Raw genomic sequence first — 23,552 nt, forward strand, 5'->3', positions numbered from 1 at the left:
ACTTACAACAACGAATTGGAACTGAACTTATTTCAAGTGTTGTGTTCAATTCCACAAGGTTTGTTTCCATACCATACAACAATTTAATTATACAGGAAATAAACAGTAGTAGATTTCTCTTGTGTTGCACCAGGAATAAGACCAGCCAACCAGTTTAACATTTTGTAGAAAATAATTGCACGCAGAAATCACCTTTCTATGTATGGTGTTTTTCGAATCCATGTCAATGTAGTAATGGTAAGAACCCTTTTCAAAACCTGCATTAAATACTCACTATTTATTTTTCTTCCAAAGGATGACACTCAAATATGAACACATCAAAATCAGCCAAGTATTCTAGAATATATTTCATACAGAAGATTCTTATCTTTGAAGCCAAAGAGAAAGGCCACAAATATTCATCAGTCATATTTCCAACTACAATGAATACACGCCATTTTCCTGACCTTTCTTCTTTCCTTAAAGGGTTGATCTTGCAAATTTTTAATTTGCTTCATACAATGATGTGATAAAGTATTTTTCACAAATAAGCAGATTGCTCCTCAAATATAGCCAACAATCATGAATTCATTTCTACACTTCAAGGCTTTATTAGCACCTGTGTGAATATGGCCCTGCCTTCTCTGAAGTTATTGTGCACAAGTTTAACAGCAGAGCTTTACCATAAGTAGCAAGCTATGCATCCATTGAACACCAGAGGATGTTGGAGACAATTTGGAAATTTTGGGGTTTATGAAAACCAGTCATGCATTATCAAGACAATCACATGCATGTATGCCACCTAAAGAAAGACTCTAAATAAGGCAATAGCAATGAAATTCTGCATATGTTCTTTTATGTTTGAATGAGGAAGCTTAACTACATAAGCATTTAAACTTCAAGTCATAACAGAATTTAACATTGGGTGCTGTATAAAACCAACAAAAGGAAATGAAAAGAAACCAGCATTCAAAAACATTAGGCCATAAATCATACCAGTATCACTGTGGCATCATCATGTGCATGCAACCAATGAAAAAGAAGAGGAAATAGGCGCTTGAAAAATGCTAGAATAACAAGTCCCATGGCCCTGAAAAGTGGTTCAACATGCTGGAGCCATATAATGCGGCGGTCCTTATCTTCATTGTGCCGCTCCATCTCCCCAAGCATTTCACCCAGCAGTTCTCTATACCTGTGCTCTAGGAAAAAATATTTAACGATCAAATCAAAACCATGGGTTTGCAAGAAATATAGAAACCAATAAATGATTCTATGCATTGCAATATGCATCCTGAATGGCGAAAAACTACTGAACCCATTAACAATCAAAGCAGTAAGGATATGGAAAAACATAGTCTGTAAACTTCATATCCATTTTATTTTATCAGAAAACAGACTTATTATATTAGTGATGTGGCCCTAAGTCCAGAGTAGTATACAGTGTGTACCCATGTGCAAATAAGCCTATTTCCTTCCATGCAAGAACTTCTGAGCCATGTCACCAATAGGTCCTCAACTTCAAGCCTACTGATTTAGCACTTACAATTGAAAACTGAGTACCAAAACTAAAAAGAAAAGTAGCAAATCAGAAATGGCCCGAGGCATTCTTGAATGAATGCAAAGAACAGGAGTGATACCAGACCTTGGCAAAATTCAAGGATATAGAAAAGTGACAAATCAAAGTTTGCATTGAGATTTGTACATGTCTAGCAAGAATCGAGAACTCGTAACAACATTAGAAAGAATGATCCATGCCAAAAGGATCCAGAAGGGCTTACAGATAATTATAAATGTATTACAGTTAGCCTTGCAACCTCGGGAGTTACTTCATCCTCAATTTCTATTTCAGTTCATCCCAAGCCGTCTGTAAACATTCTCTCGGCTTCTGTTTCCTGCTCCCATCTAATATGTCACCCTGATCTGTACCACACTTCTACTGCTTAGCTGTCACATTGAAGTTAACCAACAGAACAAAAAATTATAAATGGATTATATTCAGTCTTGCAACCTTGGTAGTTACTTCATCCTCAATTTCTATTTCAGTTCATCCCAAGCCATCTGTAAACAATTCTCTTGGCTTCTGTTTCCTGTTGCCATCTAACATATCACCCTGATCTGTACCACACTGCTACTGCTTAGCTGTTGTCATATTGAAGTTAACCAATGGAACAAAAAATGTAAGATATTTTGGTATCACATGATAATTCAATTGTTTAGTTATGAATAAATAAATATTTGCATAAAGACAAATATACTTAATGACTCTTGGCTTAAATTCCGGTTTGCTGATGGGTTGGTAAAGTTGTGTATTCATAGATTGCAATCCAACATTTCTACTCAGGAGGTACTTCACTGACAGCTTCAGAACCAGTGCACCCCAAAATATCTTCACAAACAATACCCTTTGGCAGTTTCTCTGCAATCTGATATGTCAACATTTCTCACTTCTTCCTAGTTGTAAGCAGAGATGCTGACTGAGCTTGCAGGACAGTTACAAAGTAGAACATGTTTTAACAAAAAGAATGATTGTACAAAGTCTATAGTAGTTATGAATTTAAATTCATTTTTTGGTTTTGTAATTGTACATAAAGTTAGCAAAGGCTTTTGCAGTCGAGCATTGTACTTATTCTTAAATTTGATCAGATTTATGTATATTGTGTGAATTTTAATTTGATGAATTTCCTATGATAAATATGTGTATATTAGAAATAATTTCCTTATATTATTATGCTTCCTTTCCCTTTATATTTCCAAGACTGTGACTTAGTAAACAATTAATATATATATATATATGCTGAAACAGTCAATATACTTGAAGACTGTCAAATCATGTGTTTTCTGTATATTCATTTCCTTTCGGTCTGTAACATATTTATATGTTATTGAAATGGTGGGGACATGCCCACAGGTGGACATGCCTCCACATGAAGTCACATCCCTCCGTGGGCATGCCTCCACACTGAATCATGTCCCCCTATGGACATGGCTAAACACCCCACTATTACCACCAACAGACACGATAAGGTTAATGACTGCCTATGACATGTTATCAGTCAAACATGAATAATGCGATTTGCAATCAATCAATTTCTAGTAATCAACTAAATCAATACGTTTAATAATAATAGTATGTGTGTGTGTGTGTATAATTTCATTTAAGTGCATATTAATTTCTTCAGCAAAATACAATTATCCAATTCTCAATTTATATGAAGATGCATATGTATATAGTAAATAATCATTCTTCTATTACATATATGCATATATATCTAAGAATGATTTGCATAATAATCAGTTATTCAACTGAAGCTACAAATCATCAACACTTCCTCTTAGCTAGGGAGGATAATAATAATATAACTCACAAAGTGAAAAGAGATATCACCTCAACACAATATCAGATTGTATGGCATGTTCATGGACATCTTAATTTAAGACATCCACCATAATGATATGATCAGAGTAACGAGAATCGCCATAAAATCGCCTGAATCGGCGATTCGGCGATTAGATTCAGCAATGGCGATTTTTTTGGAGTCGGAAATCGCCATTGCCGATTTCTTCAAGTGAATCGCCTGAATCGCCGATTTCAGGCGATTCAGGCAAAAAATCGCATGAATCACTTGGAAAAATCGGCAGGAATCGCCCGCGGCCAATAAAGTATAGAGTTGTAAAATTTTAAAAAATTGCTTGATTTTTTTACTTTGTTTTTGACCATTTCTCTTTGTTATAACCCTAAAGGGCCTTCTATTTATTTAACATGAGTAGAAGAGAGGAAAAGTGAGAGAGAAGAAGAGAAAAGAAAAGCCATAGGTTTCTAACCGGCAAGAAGAAAGAGCACAAAAGAGATCAGCAATCCATTTGGGGAGGCCATCAATTGCATTGGAAGCATTAGGGAGCCAATCTCAACACTCCTCAACTCATTTGCAAGAGGTAAGTGCTCTTTTTTTTTTTGCATGTTAGTGTATTATGCATTTTTTGTTAAATTTTTATAGTTTTCAAGATTTTTAGTTTAGATCTTGAATGTTCTTTATTTTTACTAAGTTGCAAACTAGGGTTTGTTGTTTTGTAGCTTTTATTAGCTTCAAACTTTGATATTTTACATATAAATTTTTATTGCAGCAGCCTTTGCTATCATTTTTTGCAAATTCGCAATGGGTAGAAAAGATGAATGTTAGAAATATAACGAAGAGTTTCCTGGAAGAACCAAATATCAAACAAAATGTATTTTTTGTAAAGAAAAAATAACTTCTGAGGGTATTTATAGATTGAAATACCACATTGCTGCTATACCTGGACACGATGTTACAATTTGCACTCACCAAACTCCTGAGGCAAAACGCACTTGCTTAATGGCATTAGAAAAAATTGAAAAAGACAAAGCCAATAGGAAAATGCAACTTGAAGGGTTAAGGGGTATTGGCTCCCATGTTCCCGCATCCGCATCTGCAGCCGCATCCACATCTGCATCTGCATCAGCTTCTGCATCTGTAGGTTGTGTTGGAGAGGGTTCTTCTAGGCCTCCTTTTTATCCTAGTTCTTCTGCTCGTGCTAGTGCTAGTCGGTCACATACTGAGACAGAGTCCCACACCAACCTATTGCAGCCTAGAGTGCGGAAAAACAGAATGGATAGTTACTTTGTGCCCCGCACTACTCCTGGTTCCCAACCCACGCTTGAGGGCATGGGTTTGAACAAGGAAATTCATGATGCTGCCAGAAAGGAGATATGCAAATTTTGGTACTTTTGCAACATTCCATTTATTGCAGCCAGGTAATTGATTCTTTTTTCGTTGTTTTCTTTAAAGTTAAAATTAAAAGTAAAAGTAAAACTTTAATTATATTTACTTGTTTTATAATTTGAGTCTTTGACATCTAAATTTTTATTTGTGACAGGGCTCCTTATTGGCAGAACATGATAGACGCGGTTGCTATTTGTGGTCCGGGGTTTAAAGCCCCAACTGAGGCTGAGTTGAGCGGATAACTCTTGGATGAGATGGTAGAGGACATGAGGGCTGAGCTCGAGGAGAACCGAAAGGAGTGGATTGCAAAGGGTTGCACCATCATGACTGATGGTTGGACAGATAGGAGGAATAAAACACTCCTCAATTTTCTTGTATCCTGTGGAGGTAATTGATCATTCTACTTTCCTACATACATAATTGTAAATTTTGATTTGTTGAATGCTAATTTGTTGATGATCCATTTAATTTTAATATTCTAATTCGTTGTTTTGTTACTTGTAGGATATACCATGTTCATCAAATCCATTGATGCTTCCGCACATGTAAAAAATGCCACATACTTATGTGAGGCTATTGAGGAAGTCATAGCAGAGGTGGGAGAACAAAATGTGATCCAGGTGGTGACGGATAATGCAGCAAGTTATGTTGCTGCAGGTAAACTTTTAACTTTTCAAGTTTTGAAAATAAATTTATTTGAATTTTGAAATTTGAATTTCTAATTGACTTAAAATTGTTGTAGGTAAACTTTTGATGGAGAGGCACCCCACCATATTTTGGTCCCCTTGTGCGGCACATTGCATTGACCTCATGTTGGAGGAAATTGGCAAACTTGAGTTTGTCAAGTCATGTGTGGAAAGGGCAAAAAACATATGCAAATTCATTTATAATCATTCATTTGTCCTTAGCACAATGAGGAAGTACACAGAAGGCAAAGAGTTAGCTCGCCCAGGTATCACGAGGTTTGCCTCGAATTTCATCACCTTGCAGTCCTTGTTGACATCAAGGGATGAATTGAGGAGCATGTTTGTTGGGCGGGAGTGGATTTCCTCTTCCTATGCTACGACCACTGTAGGGATAGATGTGGCGGATTGCATATTTGATGAGGATGGTTTTTGGAAACCCGCTAGAGAAATCCTGCAGGTAAATTTATTGCAATTTAACATTTAGTATTTTACTTTTACTTTAAGTTATATTATTTTATATTTAAGTTTTGACTCAAGTTTTTTGTTTTACTTTATATGTAGGTCACTGAGCCCCTTGTAGCTTTGCTACGAACTGCTGATGGGGAGAAGCCCTCTATGGGCTACATTTATGAGGGCATGGATAGGGCCAAGGAGGCCATCAAAGCCCAATATGCAGGAGTGCAGGAGAGGTATGGCCCTATTTGGGACATCATCGATAGGAGATGGCAGAATCAGCTCCATCGACCCATCCATGCAGCAGCTTACTTTCTGAATCCGGCATATCGTTTCCGTCCTGAGTTCAAGGCGGATGCGGAGGTTCTCACTGGCTTATACATAGTGATTCAGAGGTTGAGTAGCGATGAAGACAGCGCTGCTACGATTGTTGAGCTAGACCAGTTCAACAATAAAGAGGGGCCACTTTTCTCTAGCAGGATGGCCATAAATGCTCAGACAACACTACAGCCAGGTAAAAATTAAATAATATATTCAATGTTCATGAATCTAGATTCTAATCTTAAAGTTGATTATGTAATTTTAGAGTTAACTTGTAATTTGTAAATGAGACTAATTGTTTCTATTTTCAATTTTTCCCTTATTGCAGATAGATGGTGGCAAATGTTTGGGGCCACAACCCCAAAACTTCAAAAAATTCTCATTCGTATTCTGAGTCAGCCAAGCAGCGCTTCTGGATGTGAGCGCAATTGGTCCATGTTCGAGCACATCCATTCGAAAAGGAGAAACAGGTTGACAGTGCAGAAGTTGAATGATATTGTCTTTGTTCATTACAACCTCCGTCTTAGGATCAGACAGATTTTGGGCACTGACTCCTCTCCGATCATTCTAGAGGAGATTGATCCAGAATCAGAGTGGCTCACAGAGGTTGTGGATCCAGTCTTCACTGAGGAAGACCGTGTGTGGGTTGACCAGGTGGATATAGAGGCTGAGGCAGCTAGAGCACGTTCTTCAGGCATTGGTAGACGCACACGTGCACGCACAGGCACAGGCCCTAGCGACGTTCATGAGCCCATCTTACATGCGGGAGATATGGCTCGGCAGTCCTCTAGGACCTACATTAGACGCCTTGCTACTAGGCAAATTGGATACTCAGAGGCTGAGGCTGAGGCTGCAGCCGAGCTTCAGGATGATGTTGAGGATGATGATGATGACTATGAGTCTGAGGCTTGAGCTGGAGCCTTGTTTTTATATTTTGTTTACAGATATTGATACTGAATAATTGATAGACATATGTTTCAAACTTTCATGGATCTTCATCTTAGATTCTTACATACATTTATGATTTGATGTCTTATGGATCATCTTACATACATTCTATGATTTAAATCATTGTGATCATTTGATTTCTATTTACTTCAGCTAGCCTACAATTTACATTTTAGATAACATAGTTACATATGTGATGGATTTTATGTTCCATGTTTATGTATGTTAAGTTTTAACTTCTATTTGATGATGTTATAGTGTGTTTAAGTTATATTCAATAAAGGGTGCATGAAATAAGTTTTAAATTGTTAAAATCTTTAAATTTAAAGGGTTTTTTCAAATTTGCCGATTCATCGCCGATTCATTGCCGATTCACGATTCGATTCGGCCTTGCCGATTCCGATTCTTGTTACTTTGGATATGATCTCATGATATCAAGAGTAACAGCCTACACATATCAAGTCTCATGATATTTAGTAAGTGCTCAGAGTAATGGCCTACGAATATAAGTCTCATGATATTTACTAAGTGCTCAGAGTAATGGCCTACGAATATAAGTCTCATGATATTCACCAAGTACTCAAAATGTTCATAAGGTAAGTGCACACATATCAATCATATGATAATCACCATAGGAACATTATAATCATGGTATGTTCATGGATATTAATCCCCCATGATATATCTGTTAGTTTTAGTGATCTCTGATAGACAAAACTATTACAACAGTTATGAACAATAATGAATATCCTTACTTGAAAGATTGCTGAAACAGAGATGCAAAATTTGTTCTTCGAATGGTAATCAATAAGTCTTTATCTTTAGTCTATAACTTCAATGTAGATCGCTGAGAATTATCCTGAGAAAGGTATGCAGATCGCTGGGAATAAAACTGCAGCGGGAAATATGCAGATCGCTGGGACTTGTATTGCCGTGTATCAATATTTGTCCCCAACGATCAGCATTGAACACACACACACATATATATATAGATTGTGGAGAGTCATGCCTCTACAGATTCATAACTAAACATTGATTAGTTTACATAAACAATTTCACATATTCGGCAGCCTTTATGTAATCAGTGCCAGACCATAAGGTCCCATGATAATGATAATAAACTTCACAATATCAGCCGATAACCATACAGATTGTTAGGAGAATAATTCAAATATATATATAATCTGAAGAACAGGATTCACATAAAATATCACAATTATTCATTACTTCAACTGATGCTATACATCAACAATATCTACACAATACAACTCATAGATATCTATTAGATGATATCTATCTCTGAGTTAATATTGATTTACAAGATATAATTTATCATGATCTACTTAGATATCAATCATATGATATCCATCATGATAGAAGATCGAGTTATTGTAAGATTGTCACCTTGCAATAACTACTAGAAATACAAGTGATAATCATTTAGAAGTTGTCACTTCTTCATGATGTACACAGGGTCCAAGTAATCATGAAATAACATTCACGATAAATAAAAGTATTTTATTAGTACAAAAATCAAAGATGTTGAGATTCATTCTCAGAACTACAACCATACCAAGTTTACCTCTTAAGTATTCTACCTTCGTCTTAGCAAGAGGTTTGGCAAGGATGTCGGCTGCCTAGTTATCTGTACTGACATAATTCAGCTCAATTACATTCTTCTCCATCATGTCTCTGATGTAGTGATAATGTATCTCAATGTGTTTTGATCTGTTATGAAATACTAGATTTAGGGAGAGTTTTATGCAACTCTAGCTGTCAAATGGATAATGGTAGGATCTAGTGGTTTCCCAAATAATCCAAGTAGAAGTCTTCTCGACCATACTGCTTCACACACTCTCATAGATGCTTCAATGAACTCTTCTTCTATGGAACTCTGAGCCACTGATGATTGTTTTCTACTGAACCAAGATATCATAGCATATCCTAAACTGAAACAACATCCTGAGGTGATTTTCTGATCCACAGAATTTCCAGCCCAACCAAAATCAGTGTACCCATGCAGGTTAAGATCTACATCTTTATATCTTAAACCATATACAATCGTGCCATGAAGATACCTTAAGATGTGTTTAGTTACTACTAGGTGTACTTGCTTAGGTTCCATAAACTAATTGCATTCACCACATAACACATATCATGTTTAGTGTTCATCAAGTACATCAAGAGAATAGGATCAGCATTCCCTGAGTCTACAGTTGCCTCTTTTAGCTTGTGTAGATTTGTTAACATAGGAATCGACATAAGTTTGCAATCCATCATCCTGAATCTTTTTAGGATGTCAATAGCATACTTCCCTTGCTTTAGAATAATTTCATTTGTATGTTACCATACTTCTAAACCTAGGAAGTGATGAAGATTTCGCAAACATGTCAAACTCGGGTGCAAGATCTAGTTTACACTTCACTATAAGATGATTTTCTCTTGTAATTAACAAATCGTCAACATAAAGCACCAAGATCAACATGTCTCAACTTTGTACTTTGAAGTATAAGTTTGGATCTGCATCATTTTTTAAGAAACCAAGTTTTGAAAGATAGTGATCTATCCTTTCATACCAAGCTTGGGGAGCTTGTTTGGGACTATATAGAGCTTTCTTCAATCTACAAACATGAGATTGTTTCTCATGCACAACAAATCCTTCAAGTAGCTTTAAGTATACTTATTCTTCAATCACTCCATTCAAGAAGGCAATTTTTACATCCATTTGATGAATTTTTCATCCCTTATATTCAACAATGACAATTACAGTTCTAACTGGGGTATATTTGGCAAATGGGGCAATACCTCCTTCTGAGAGAAACCTATTGCAACAAATCTAGCTTTGTGTTTTTCAAGGCTTCCACCTGTTGCATGTTTGATTTAAAATAACCACTAGAAGGAGACCACTGACTTGTCTTTGGGTTTGAATACAATATCCTAGACATCATTCTTGAGAATGGATTTATACTCTTCCGTCATGGCATCCCTCCAGGTCTGATGTTGAAAGGCTTCCTCTACATTTGAAGGTTCTAAATTTAAAACTTCACTCGTGAGTGCAATATAACTAGATAATTTGCTTTGGCCTTTTTATCTCTTAAGGTTCCTCAAGGGGTTGAATATTTTTCTGCTTCTTCAATCATCTTCCTAGCCCATAAAGGTTATTTCTTATTTTCTCTAGGTTCATCTGAGGTATCCATAGGTTCAATGAAATTATTGTCTATGACATCTTGATTCTCCCTCTAAATCTCAAGAGAGGGATCCATATGAAGATCTTCATTATTTATTTCATTTTCATCCTTGGATCTTTTAAATGCAATATCTTCATCCAATATTACATCTCTACTTAGTTAAATGTATTTTTGTCCAGTAGTGTATATTCAGTAAGCTTTCAAAGTTTCACAATAACCAAAAATATTTCATCTTGTTCCATAAGGCTCTAGTTTAGTTCTTTTCTATTTAGGAATATGAATGTAAATAGAACATCCAAATATTCTCAGGTGACTGATATTAGGTGTTACTCCAGAGAATGCTTCTTTTAAGGTTTTCTTTATTAGATGAGAGTAAGGGCATTTATTCTGGATGTATACGGCAAAATTAGAGGCTTCAGCCCAAAGGTGAGTTTCTAAGTTTTGATCATGCATCATGGCTTTTACAGCTTCAACAATGGTTTTGTTCTTTCTTTTTACAATTCCATTTTGTTGAGGGTTGTAAGGAACAAATAACTCCCTCTTAGTCCCAACATTTTTACAAAAAATTTGAAAAAAACTTGATGTGTATTCTCTCCCATTATCTATTCTTAGGGTTTTGATATTTTTTTCTAATATTTTTCTACTAGTGCATTAAATTATTTGAGAAAGATTTTCTTCAGATTATTTACATTTTAGAAAATATATCCATGTCTTCCTAGAGTAATCATCTACAAAGATAATAGCATAGTTCATAATATCATTGAGATAGCGGCAAGAAGCGTACTTCTCACAAGAAATTGCAGATGGCACGAAAAGTCATCCTTTTCTCACCAAGTCTCTGAGCCGAGAAGTTCAACTTCTCGCAAGAAGTTGTTAAGTTCTTGCGGGCAGCTTGCAGATGGCAAAATTGGGGTGGAAATGTCCCAAATCTGCAAAAACTTGCTCTTTGCATCTTATGTCAACCATGTAGCTCATCCAGTTGTGAGTGTAATTGGAGCTTGTTTGAATCCATTCACACAAAGAAAAGGAACAAGTTGGCACAGAAATACCTAAATGACCCTGTCTTTGTCAATTATAACCTCAAATTGCGCATAAGAAAGCTAATGGCATCAGTAGCTGAGCCACGTGATCTAGATGACATAGATCCTTTTAGTGATTGGATAGCACAGGAGCAGCCTTCCTTGTTCACCAAGGATGACATATATGAGTTGGAGAGGTAGGCTATAGAGGAGGGTGGTTTTGTAGTGGGACTGGACGACATTTAGGAGGAGGGCGATGAGAGTGAGGACACTGACAATGAGCAGATTTATAGTGAGGATGAGGAGTCATTGCCAGAGTCAGCACCAGCACCACCACAAACGACTGCTACGGCCAGAGCTGCTAGACCCCCTCCCTCTCCCATAGTTTTTACTAGAACTACTGGGAAGGGGAAGAGGAAGATGCAGACTAGTTGCATATTGCACCAGACATTTGTATTTGCTTATATTTTTACAAAGACAATTTGGTATTTGTAGTTTGCTTCAGAGTTCAGAGTCTCTAACTATATCGACATTCCACATGAGGATGCAATTTTGTTACTTATTGCATTTATATATATCTAGATCAGCTTGTTTGGTGTGTTTACTCATTTACTGACTCATTACATGCATCTACTTATTGAATTTTGTGAAAATAAATGCATTTTAAATTAAGTCATTTTTAAAATTCCCAGAATTTTCCCCGAGAAGTTCCTGATTTCTCTTCAATATTTGCCGAGAAAAAAAAAATTGGCCTCGCCAAGAAGTGGTTGAGAACGAGATTTTGAACTATGGATAAGATAATAGATATAATCCTCCTATGGATGGAATAGGCATTGATCCACATAAATCAAAATGAACAAGTTCTAGTACACTTTTAGATTACTTTCACTATAGTGAAAAGTGTTTTTAGTATTCTTCCCTAATGCACAACATTTGCATGTTCCTACATGTTCAAGTCTGAGTTTAGGTACTCCTATTGCCATCTTCTCTAAAGAGGGTAAGCCATGAAAATGAAAATCTCCTAGTCTTCTATGCCAGATTTCATTTGCATTTGTTGACTCATGGATTAACACTAAAGAGGGAGAAGTACATGGCTTGGTCAGGTATCCATGCTTTATTCCAATAGTATGAGCATTTTTTATATTTGAGATCTTGGGCCAAGATAGCACTTTTCCTTACATGAAAGAAATTTTGTACCCCTTGTCCTCAAGTGCTGAAATAGATACTTAATTTCTTTTTCTCTGGGGTACATATAATACTCCTACAAATTCAAGTGAGATGCCTGATTTTAGGTTGATAGTGCAGGTCCCAATTCTCTTTACTGGATAATTTGTATATCTCCAATTGTCACTTCATCATCATAGTCTTCTTCTATAGAATCCAAATGTTCTTTGAATCTTGTTATGTGTCGGGAAGCCCCACTGTCTATCATCAAGTGTTCACTATGTTTGAAACTTGACTAGATAGGACAAAGTAGAATTCAAGTTTCTTTGAATCCGTATTCATGCTTGTTTTACTAACTTCAGCGGAGGAGGCTTGAGGTTTGGGTCTATCACTTCACTGCAAGATAACCATAATTGTCACATCTATAGCATTTCACTTCATATTCCTTTTCTTGAATGGCTGTAACTTGTTTCCCATTTGTATCCTTGCCCTTTTTCCTTTTTAGATTAGCCTTCTTCCCCTTTTTGTGTGATTGAGTTGTAAGAATCTAAATATCTTCTTTTGTGGAATTCATGTCAATTCCTCTACTTATTAATCTAGACTCTTCTTGAATGCAATCAACTTTTAGTCGATCAAATTTGGGGAGCTTGAAGGGAGCACTTACTCCTTGTATAAATGTTTTTAATGAGATAGGAAATCCATTTAGGGCTATCATCGTTAATTCCTTACTATCAAAGGTATGACCAATTGTGGAGAGTTGATTTCTCAATTTTGTTATCCTCATAAAGTATAGTCTTGTTACCCCAACCGATGCTAATGATGAACAAGGGGAAATAACAGAGCAATGAAAGGTATGTAGAAGAATTGGTGTCATCGATGTCAAGACCATTGACTTACTTGTTTATGTAAGTTGCCATATCATTTGAAGTATGTGGTGTTGAGTAAAGAAATGGTTGGTAAAGATAGAAGATGAAATAAGAAAGTGATGTTAGCTTGTGAGCTCAAATGGGCAACTGATGAATCAGGCTATGACAAGGTAATATTGGTTTGATTGTTATCTACACGACTTGATGAAGTGTTAAAATGATGCACAAGTCATTTACATTGGTCGTTAATAAAGGAATAAGTTGTGAAATGAAAAGAAAAGAAATCAATGTGTTATCAAGCTATAAATGGTGGTTGGTAAGCAAAGATATTGGTGGGTTGTAGTAAACTGAGAATGTGCTAGTAAACTGAAAATATAGTGTAATCGAGAAGGTAGACTTAATCGAGAAGATGAAGTTGGTCGGCTAAACAAGAACATGGGTCGATAAAGAAGAATAGTTTTGATAAAATCAATTGAAGGGCGACATTGTGTGTTGATCTAGATTGATTTGGAAGATTCTAAGGAAGGAACAAAGTCAGTTAGTGAAATCATCAGATTAAAAAAGGTTAGGTACAAATGAATGGTAAAGATTTAACAAATGCTTCAAGATCCAAGAATATTTCAAGTTCTCAGGTGAGATCCAGTTGGCACAATCCTTAAAACCCTTTTCCAAGTGGCAGATACAATGAATGTTGGTTGAGATTTGATAGATTGGATGAGATGAATTCATGGAGACCCCGATGCATAAGATTAAGCAGCAAAAAACATCTATATAAATGATGATCAAGAAGGTTGATGTTGTCGATTGTCGAGTGGGTACAAAAGAGTAAACCGAGCATAACAGAGTTGAAATAAAGTGTGAATCAAGTGAAGCAAAGTGATAAGTTGAAGGTTATGTGTTGATCAGCCAGCAAGAAAAGGTTTGAAGAAGAGAAAAGAGCAGAAAGGAGATCCGAATAGGCAAAGGTAGTTGCATATTTTATCAGATCATTTAACTGTTACTTTCTAACCATTGCAGGAAAAAATCTCTTAATCGAGTGGATTTAACAATCCTATTTCTAAATGCTTTGTAAGGTGGCAATCTAACAAATGTACTAAGTCCTCTAACCAAGCCACTCATTATAGGGTGACAAATCTAGTTTGATCTTAGGTGAAAATCCCCTAACAAGGTCACATCTAGCAAATGTCTTTGTAACCTTTAACAGGGTTGGCTCTTAACCTAGCTCACTTCAAAAGAGCGATTTACTTGTGGGTGACAATTCCCATCGTTTTTACCGAAGTTGGGTTTCCACATTAAAATATTGGGGTCAAATTGTGATTGAATGTTTTTGCATATTATTTTCTCATTTCTATATGCATATTGGTGTGGTTAGTTGAATGCTTAAATCTGATTTATAAGGCTAGTTGCAAAAAGGTTTTAAAGGTTGAAAATTGTTAAGGGACTTGAAGATAACTAAATCACCCCCCTCCCCCCAGATATCCAATAGTTGGTATCTAAGAATTTGGTACTTAGAGGTAAAAGTTTAAAAGACTTAAGCTAAAGATGTGAGGATGTAGAAGAGAGAAGTACCCAAGTTGAACAAGGGGAACTTTCCTACATGGCAAAGTAGGATGAGGTTATACCTATTTGGAATTGGTTAAATTGCACTATACTATTTGGATAATGACTACACTCCACCATTGGTTGGACCTATGAAAGTTGAGAAGATGAAAGACAAGCAAGACCATAACACTATCATGATTGAGATAGCTTTTTCTATGACTGATGCTGAATATGATGACATCAAAAACTGCACTACAGCAAAAGAAATGTGGGATAAATTTGCACTTGTTTATGAAGATGATCAGCATGTATAGAAGGCAAAGGTTGACATTCCCAGAGGAAACTTTGATAAGATGAGAATGCAAGAAGCTGAAAATATTGCACAATACAATTTCAGAATCAAGGAGGTGGTTAAGTGCTATCAAAGGTGCTAGTCGAACCATGAATGAAGATGATGTGGTAAGCAAAATTCTCAAAACTCTCTTACCTCAATACGCTATTCAAGTCTCTGATATTCAGGAATTGAGATCCATACCTGGTAATGCAATTACTCTTGATGCTACAATAGTTTACCAAAGATAGAAACTACTTTCAAATCATCCCTAACCATTGGTAGTTCAAGAAGAGAAAGGGAAAGAGACATTCACTATAGTTTAGGTGAAGTGACCATAACAGTATACTATTTGAGGAGAGAGAACAAGAAGAATTGAAAGCACTGTTGGCAAAGAGGCTTCTAAGAAGAAAAGGAAATTATAAAGGTAAATTGCCTCTAAAATGTTTTAATTGTAACAATATAGGTCAAATTGCATCTAGGTATCCTAACATTGACAGGAATGATAAGACGGATAAGAAGGAGAACCAAAACCAAAAGTTTAGAGACTACAAGGATAAAGGAAATAAATCATGGTACCTAGCTAAAGAAAGCCAAGCCAATGATGAATTTGATGCCTCGGATGAAGGTGAGGAAGAGGTTTATGTTGCTATGAAGGATGATTTAGAAGAAGAAAGGTATGAAGATGAAAAAGCCCTTATTTCTCAAGTTAGTAAGACTGACAAATGGATTATTGACAATGGTTGTTCACATCATATGACTGGTGTTGTTGAAAAGTTTGAATACATAAAAGAATATAATGGAGGTTTTGTTAGACTTGGAAATGATGCTCCATGTTGTGTAAAGGAAAGGGATCCGTTGTGTTGACTGAAAAGTTTAAGTGCGATAATGTGTCTTGGGTTCAAGGACTAAAATACAATTTGTTGAGTGTGGCACTACTGAATGTTTACCACATAGGTTAATTAAGAATTGCACACAGATAATGAACACGAACAGCAAAAATCTTCTTATTATTATTCGCATATGCCAAGATATTACATTAGGTTCTAATATCATGATTACAATGCTTCCCGAAGGGGTTATAAATACTTTCCGAGGAACCTTCCCGAAGGTATCCGTCGGCCAGATACATTATGTCCGCTACAAACTATTTTTCCGTTGGCTACATAACAAGAACTTTCCCGAAGCTACCTGTCGACTGATACAAAAACTTTTCCGAAGGGTCTTGTCGGCTGATACAGAATTTCTACCGATGACATCATCCCCCCCAAAAAGAAAAGTCATCTCCTAACGACTAGCAAAATTAGGAGACAACCCACAAACAATAAAAGAAATACTAGAGAGGAGGTGTCCCGAAAGAGTGTTGTTGATGACGTAACTCATACACCTGGTCAGTCCGAATGCGCAGATCTGTCTAAATCTGTGAATTAACCTCTACAGCCTCCTTCAGTAGAAGCGCAGCATGCATAGCCTGTCTCTTGGCCAACTGCAACTCATGCTCTGTCGCATCTTTATCCCGAATAGCCGCGTCCTTCTCCTGTACCATTGCTGCCATATCCTTCAATAGTGTTGCCTGCTCTGCTGCCCATGCTGCCTGTTTGTTGGCCAAATCAGTGGCTAACTTTTCTCTTGCCTCTTTCTCAACTGCTAGAGATCTCTGAGCTGCAACACTGTCTACTGCCCTATCCGCCTCCGCGCGCTGCCGAGCATAATAAACCTCTTTGTACAGTCCCACGATCTCATGTGCCAGCTTCATCATCGGAGTGTCACTCGGTCCCAAATCTAGCTCAGTGGCCCAATCTGCCAACATCTCTAGTGTCTCAACTGTCGGCCAACCTCTATCCACAAAAGAAGTTTGAAATCGCTTAGGACAAATCCCACGAATATACGCTCAGATCAAATGCCACTCCCTTCGCCGAGTGAGAGCCTGAATCGCCGCATCATGCCCCTTCTTCAATGCAGACTTCATAGTCCTAAGGTAGTCCCTGCACCTGTCCTCATCCGACCTGTAATCCTCCTTGGCAAAGTCCTCCAATGACCATTCTGCATCACTATTGTCCTCCTCATCAGCGGGAGCCATGCCCACATCCAGTGTCGCCTCCTCTGCTGTCGGCGCAATCACAGCATGTGGCATTCCCTCCTCCTGAGACTGAGGCTCTAGTACAGGTGCTACTCCGGAATAGCTGGGGGACTGAATGGATGGGCCACACCTGTCAGGAACGAGTCGGAACTGTTGCTTCAGAAAAACACTAGCTCTATCCATGACCTCTGGTTGTTCGGACTGTGTTGGGTCCGTACACTCTTGCATTCCTCCGTCTCGTAGGTTCTCTACCGGAAGTTCCTGAGCTTCTGCTGACTGTGCTATGGTAACAACTGCTGCTGGCTGACTTATGGCAGGCGCCACGGGTGTTGCTACTGGAAATTCTTCAGCAGGGGCCGAAGAAGTCTCTCGGGTGACGGGTGCTGTCAGGTGGGCAAAACCTACCGCAAATCCAACTTCCAGCCGGACAGGAGAAGGCCGTACCCGTGTTGCCATGGTGCGGCTAGTGTGACTGCCTGGTGGCATCCTCTAGTCATCAATATCGGTCGTCGAGTCTGTCCAAACCCAGGAATGTGAGCCATGTGTAGACCTTGTGGCACCAACTCGGAAGTCGCAAGAACTGTAGCACGCGGAAATAGCAAGGGGGTAGCCGTGACAATCTGAACCTCCTCATCATCCTCGCCTTCCCCTTCTTCGTCCACACTGTCCTGCTCAGAAGATGTCTCCTGTCGACCGTTGTCAGTATCACCTACCATGTCCATCTGGGGCCTCTTTTGGCCTGCTGAACCCTTTTGCCCAGTGGTTGTGTCCAAGTGCTTCCACCGCATGATAGGAGGTTCTCCCGGAGCCAGTGGTCCAAGCTTTGCCTCTAACTCATCCGTTGGAATCATCTGTGTTGCTGCATCAAGGAAGAGACCAATGGCGTAATGGGGCATATAGGTGGTCTTGTGCTGGAGAGTCATAAACTCATGCATCCGTTCAGCCAGCATAGACGCTCAATCGTACACTTCCCTAGTCATTATTCCGTTCATCATGGATACCTGCGGAAATGTGATATCCGATGCCCTAGAGGATCCCATGAGCCTGCTCTTGACCAAGTCCATCAAACACCGCCATGGCCCTTCCTGAATGTCGGTTTTCTTTAAACCCCTTCCCTTCGATGTCTCAGCTAATGCCGCTTGTTCCGCTTCAGTCAAATCTCCTCATACTAATCTGATTAAAAATAGCTTCCCATCCTTTGGAATTTTCTTCGACTGAACCTTTTTGCCCTGCTGCCCTGGAATGCCAAAAACATGTGTGAAATGTGTTGCCTTGAATGATACCACTAAGTTCCTTCCCAGATACTGAAATATGCTCCTCCGAGAAGATCTTCCATATGTCTCAATCATGGTACGCAGATAACCTTCATAATCTCGAATGCAAAAAACAGGCATCTGAATAGCCCATTCAACCTGTGCTCTTCTGATGCTTGCTTTAATTGGATGATCATCAAGGGTTTCTTGCCACCATTTCCGGCAATCCGTTCCATTCAACCCTTCAAATTGTATGGTTTGTGGTGTGACTTCAGTTGTTACAGGTGTTGTAGTCTTACGCTTCTCCTTGCTGTTGCTCGAGCCTTCATTCAGGTTACCTGCACCTGCCATGTTCCTGCCTTCGACAACTTTAGACTGTGCTAATTGTTTTTTCCACTGTCGTTTACCTGCAAACTCCATCAGTTATATCTTTGTCTTTTCCTAACGGTCTTCCAAATCCGTACGGTGGATTGCAACCCTTGGAATAAAAATCCTTACTCTGAAAAAGTTAGAAGGAAAATCAAATAACAAAGCCGTACCACCAGAAGACCACAATTTCGTACAACAGTTTCCCTCCCCAAATCTGTATGGTGGTATTTTCAATGCCCTTCACTGATCAGCCGTACAAGGACCATAGTAGGCTGAATCCGACTAGAAGTGATATACTGCAAAAACCACCTTGCTTACTATTGAATTCCGTACTTCAACCTTCAGAACCTTGCATTCAATAATTCGTACAGTGAAATCCGTACCCTGCTCTCACAAGAAATCCGTACGCTTGAAATGTTGGAAATCTTCTGTATGGGTAATGATTTAACAGGCCGTACAGTGCCCTACAGAGGTGCATATGGTAACTTGACCCTTTTGTGATGAAATCCGTACAACTTCAATCTTGACACTATCTGCTGATTGCATATGGATGCCTCCTTCCTGGGGCTGCCACGCACATGGGTTTTGATGAAACAATTCTGAAGGCGTCTTCACTATTTCAATCTTCTCGAAAAGTCGTACTGCAATATCCCACCAAGTCTTCAAAATCCGTACAATGGAAATTAAAAAAATTTGGCTCCAAATTCCGTACGTTAACCTGGAGTATTGCCAAATTCGGAATTTACAAAATGTATGCTAGCAAACTCCATAAATCCGTACGGCGAAAAAGTCCATACATTCTCAGTCTATTGAAATCCGTACGGTGGTTCCAATTACAATATTCAGCTCTTAGCGCCAAATGTTTACCACATAGGTTAATTAAGAATTGCACACAGATAATGAACACGAACAACAGAAATCTTCTTATTATTATTCGCATATGCCAAGATATTACATTAGGTTCTGATATCATAATTACAATGCTTCCCGAAGGGGTTATAAATACTTTCCGAGGAACCTTCCCGAAGGTATCTGTCGGCCAGATACATTATGTCTGCTACAAACTATTTTTCGATCGGTTACATAACAAGAACTTTCCCGAAGGTACCCGTTGGCTGATACAAAAACTTTTACTAAGGGTCCTGTCGGCTGATACAGAATTTCTACCGACGACACTGAATAACATAGGTCACTGACTGGAATTTCAAAACCGAAAGGTAAAAGTCTATGATGTTATTAGAGATTTGATTGCTACTGAAGAACAATCCAAAGATAACTTATTTTATTTGAATTCTATTGCAAATACACGTCTGATAGCAAGAAGTGAAGATGCTTGGTTATGGCATAAAAGGTTTTGTCACGTAAATTTTGATAACATGATCAAGGTTAGTAAGAAGAAAAGAGTCGGAAGTTTACTAAGATTAAGCAAAACGGTACAAGCAAAGTAAGTCAAAAGAAACCACTCGCTGACTCAAACAATTGCAGATAAGAATGCAGGAGTCATGACAAGAAGTAAATTGACAGAAATGCATGTTTGATTTCCAAATTTGAGCCTAGATAGTCAAGGATGCACTAGGAAATGAAAATTGGGTTAATGCAATAAAAGAAGAGATTGATCAGATTGAAAAGAACACCTGGTCACTGGTATCGAGACCCAAGGATAAAAAAGTTACTGGGACAAAGTGGATTTTCAGAAATAAGGTAAATGAGAATGGAGATGTGATAAGGAATAAAGCAAGAATAATGTGCAAAGGATATGCTCAAGAGGAAGATATTGACTATGGTGAGACATTTACCCATGTTGCTAGATTAGAAGGTGTGAGAATTCTAGTTGCATATGAAGCTTATAAAGGTCAAAGTATATCAAATGGATGTAAAATGCATTTTTTAATGGAATACTGGAAGAAGTATACATTGACTACCTAGAAGGATTTGTTAACAAAAGTCAAAAAACCATGGTACGTAAATTGCACAAGGCACTGTATGGTCTAAAACAGCATGGAATGAAAGTCCCCTCATATCTAATGAGAATAGGCTTTGTTAGAACTAGTGAAAACAATAATGTGTACTTGAAAAGTGAGTCTGAAGATAAAGTGTTAATAGCTTAAATCTGTGTTGATGATATCATATTTGGAGGAAATGAGCTAATGTGTAGAACATTTACTGATGAAATAAGGAAGGAATTTGAAATGTCAATGATTAGTGAGATCAAATTCTTCATAGGATTGCAAATTCAACTGATCAAGGATGGGATATACATAACACAGTCAAAGTACATCAAAGAGATCCTGAAAACTTTTGGGATGGAAGACTCATGATCGGTTGATACACCGATGATTACTAGATGTGAATTGTCAAAAGAAGATGACTCTATCAAGCTGAATGAAACTCTATATAGATCAATGATCAGTAAGCTACAATATGTTCTTCATGGTAGGCTAGACATTGCACATGTTGTTGGTATTGTGGCAAGATTTTCTTCTAATCCTAAAGAGACACATACTTCTTCTCTGAAAGAACCGAGGACTATGGTTTATGGTACAAAACGGATGGAGATTTTGAATTGAAAGTGTATATTGATGTTGATTGTGTAGCTAATGTGGATGACAAGAAAAGTACAAGCAGAGGACCTTTCTTCTTAGGCGAAAGACTAGTAACATGGATAAGCAAAAAGAAAAGTTGCATTTCATAGTCATGCTGAGGCAGAATATGTTGTTGCAATCAATTGTTCCAACATTGTTTGGATCAAACAACTACTTGAAGGGATACAAAAGGAAGTAAGTGTCCTCTAACAATCTATTGTGATAATACCAGTGCTATAAATATTTCAAAAGAACCCGCAAATTCATTATAACATTTGCCTCATATTTACAAATAGTTCTAAACACGTTTCTTCTTTGCACTATGTTGGTTCCCCAAACTGCAGATTGGAAATCCAAGAGCCTGTCACTTCTCCAATAGGATTCCGCAACCAATTCTGGCCAACAAACGGGAATACTTCTCGATTCCCCTGCACTTCAGGCTCCGCTACACCCAAGCAGGTAAACTTTCACCTCAAACATTGACTGTCTGGCTCAAGGCTTTTCTATAGCAAATTTAAACTTCTGGAGTTCTCTGGCTGGCAAAGTCCTCGAACTCAATTAAAATGAAAACTGAATGTTGGATGATGGTTCAATGTTTTGTATTATTGAATAATAATAAATTTAATGCTTGTAGGAAGTAAGTTATAGATCTTTTGACTTCAATAATAAAAAGACCAGTGCCTCTGCTCATCCGAGCAATAGAGACAACTTCAATAAATTATCACGTACAACTTTATAAAGTTCTAAAGCACTTATACTGCCACCAATTAAATAATCAAGATGCGACATAGCAAATATTTATGCAGTTTTAAATTAGTCCAGATTGAACTTTAACTCCTCTAGGAGACAAACTGGACACAGATACGGAAACAATTAAATACTTCACACTATCTGTGATGATCAAATTTAAATGCTAAATGACCATGTCCACTTATCCAATATTTAAATTGTATACAGAATTCCAAAATTAATTATAAAGGACGATTCGTCTGCAGTTTAAATCTCCACACCTTTAATAATAAACAAAGAACATTTTATTTTATTATTAAAATAACATAATAGAATTTATATTACAAAGTCATAATGAACCCCTTATTCCTCCATACAATAAATAAATAAATATAAAATACTCCTTCAGAGTGTATAAAATGTTCGGATATTGAATCTATCTTATTCTACCATTCATCCCATATTTATATCCTTTAATTCCAAAGAATGTGACTTTTGAAAGTCGAGAGCCATGGTGTTAGAATTTAATAATTACACCTTCCCGTTAATAATAATATTTTTTTTTAATATCCGAAAAGGCTTCAATCGCACCCTTTGGTAATATGCTCTTAATTATTTTTGTTTTCGAAGTTAATCCATCTAGAAACTTAACTACTCACGATGGGCTGCTTGAACATCCTAAAAGACATTATTCGTGACATTTCTAACAACAATATATCAAATCTGTGTAACTATTATTCACCCTCGGAAATCCTTTGCCTTCGATATTTTTCACCTTGATGATTTAGAAGGTACACGACTTCAGTTCTGCAATTTCAGATGATCTCCACTTGCTTTTTTTAATCACCCCCTAAGCATTAGTTATGGGCATCTATTATATATTCAACTCTTTATATCCATCTTTCAAACTGTGTATATAGGATGAGTATTTTATTCATGTATGCTGAATTTTACATTCATGTATGTCTATCTTTTCTGTGTACGTTGTCATTGAAGATTGCTCGAAAGTTAGTTTGAGAGGGGGTTGGCTAAGATAAGTTTGAGAGGGGGTCGGCTAAGATGAGTAACTCCAACACAAATTTGCTTTGTCGGCATAAGAGTACAGTTCCCAAAGATGCAACATCACAGGTTTCTCACCACAAAGCCAAGAGTACTTTCCTAGTGTGAGGATGTTGATACAAGTCACCACAAGTATGATATATCATATCCAACTCAATAAATTCTATGCTTATGATCACCGACTTTATATTTACATCATTGTCCATTGCTACTGATTGCTTCATAGGCTGGACATTGTCGTGGA

The 23,552-nt window shown here is 37.5% G+C and overlaps 3 protein-coding genes across 4 annotated transcripts in view; 2 read left to right on the forward strand and 1 right to left on the reverse strand.

The window, feature by feature from the left end:
• LOC149559224 (uncharacterized protein At2g39910-like) overlaps positions 1–23,552 on the reverse strand; it is a 133,331-nt gene that overhangs the window by 1,074 nt on the left and 108,705 nt on the right. For both annotated transcript variants that reach the window (XM_089833149.1, XM_089833150.1), the window contains 2 exons: positions 976–1,171; positions 193–257 (listed from right to left, as the gene is read on the reverse strand). In XM_089833149.1, the coding sequence (XP_089689275.1) occupies positions 193–257; positions 976–1,171 (261 nt within the window). The remainder of the gene's footprint in view (positions 1–192; positions 258–975; positions 1,172–23,552) is intronic.
• On the forward strand, positions 4,159–4,978 carry LOC149559225 (uncharacterized). Its single transcript, XM_089833147.1, has 2 exons — positions 4,159–4,750; positions 4,873–4,978. The coding sequence occupies exons 1-2, from the start codon at positions 4,332–4,334 to the stop codon at positions 4,958–4,960; spliced, it is 507 nt and encodes a 168-aa protein (XP_089689273.1). The 5' UTR covers positions 4,159–4,331; the 3' UTR covers positions 4,961–4,978.
• Positions 4,973–8,224, forward strand: LOC149559226 (uncharacterized). The gene is made up of 6 exons (XM_089786157.1): positions 4,973–5,105; positions 5,223–5,375; positions 5,461–5,861; positions 5,966–6,286; positions 7,970–8,061; positions 8,197–8,224. The coding sequence occupies exons 1-6, from the start codon at positions 4,973–4,975 to the stop codon at positions 8,222–8,224; spliced, it is 1,128 nt and encodes a 375-aa protein (XP_089642283.1).

Source organism: Cupressus sempervirens, chromosome 5, assembly GCF_028749045.1.
Source record: "Cupressus sempervirens isolate cs-2001-9-10 chromosome 5, ASM2874904v1, whole genome shotgun sequence".
Classification (NCBI taxonomy): Eukaryota; Viridiplantae; Streptophyta; class Pinopsida; order Cupressales; family Cupressaceae; genus Cupressus; species Cupressus sempervirens.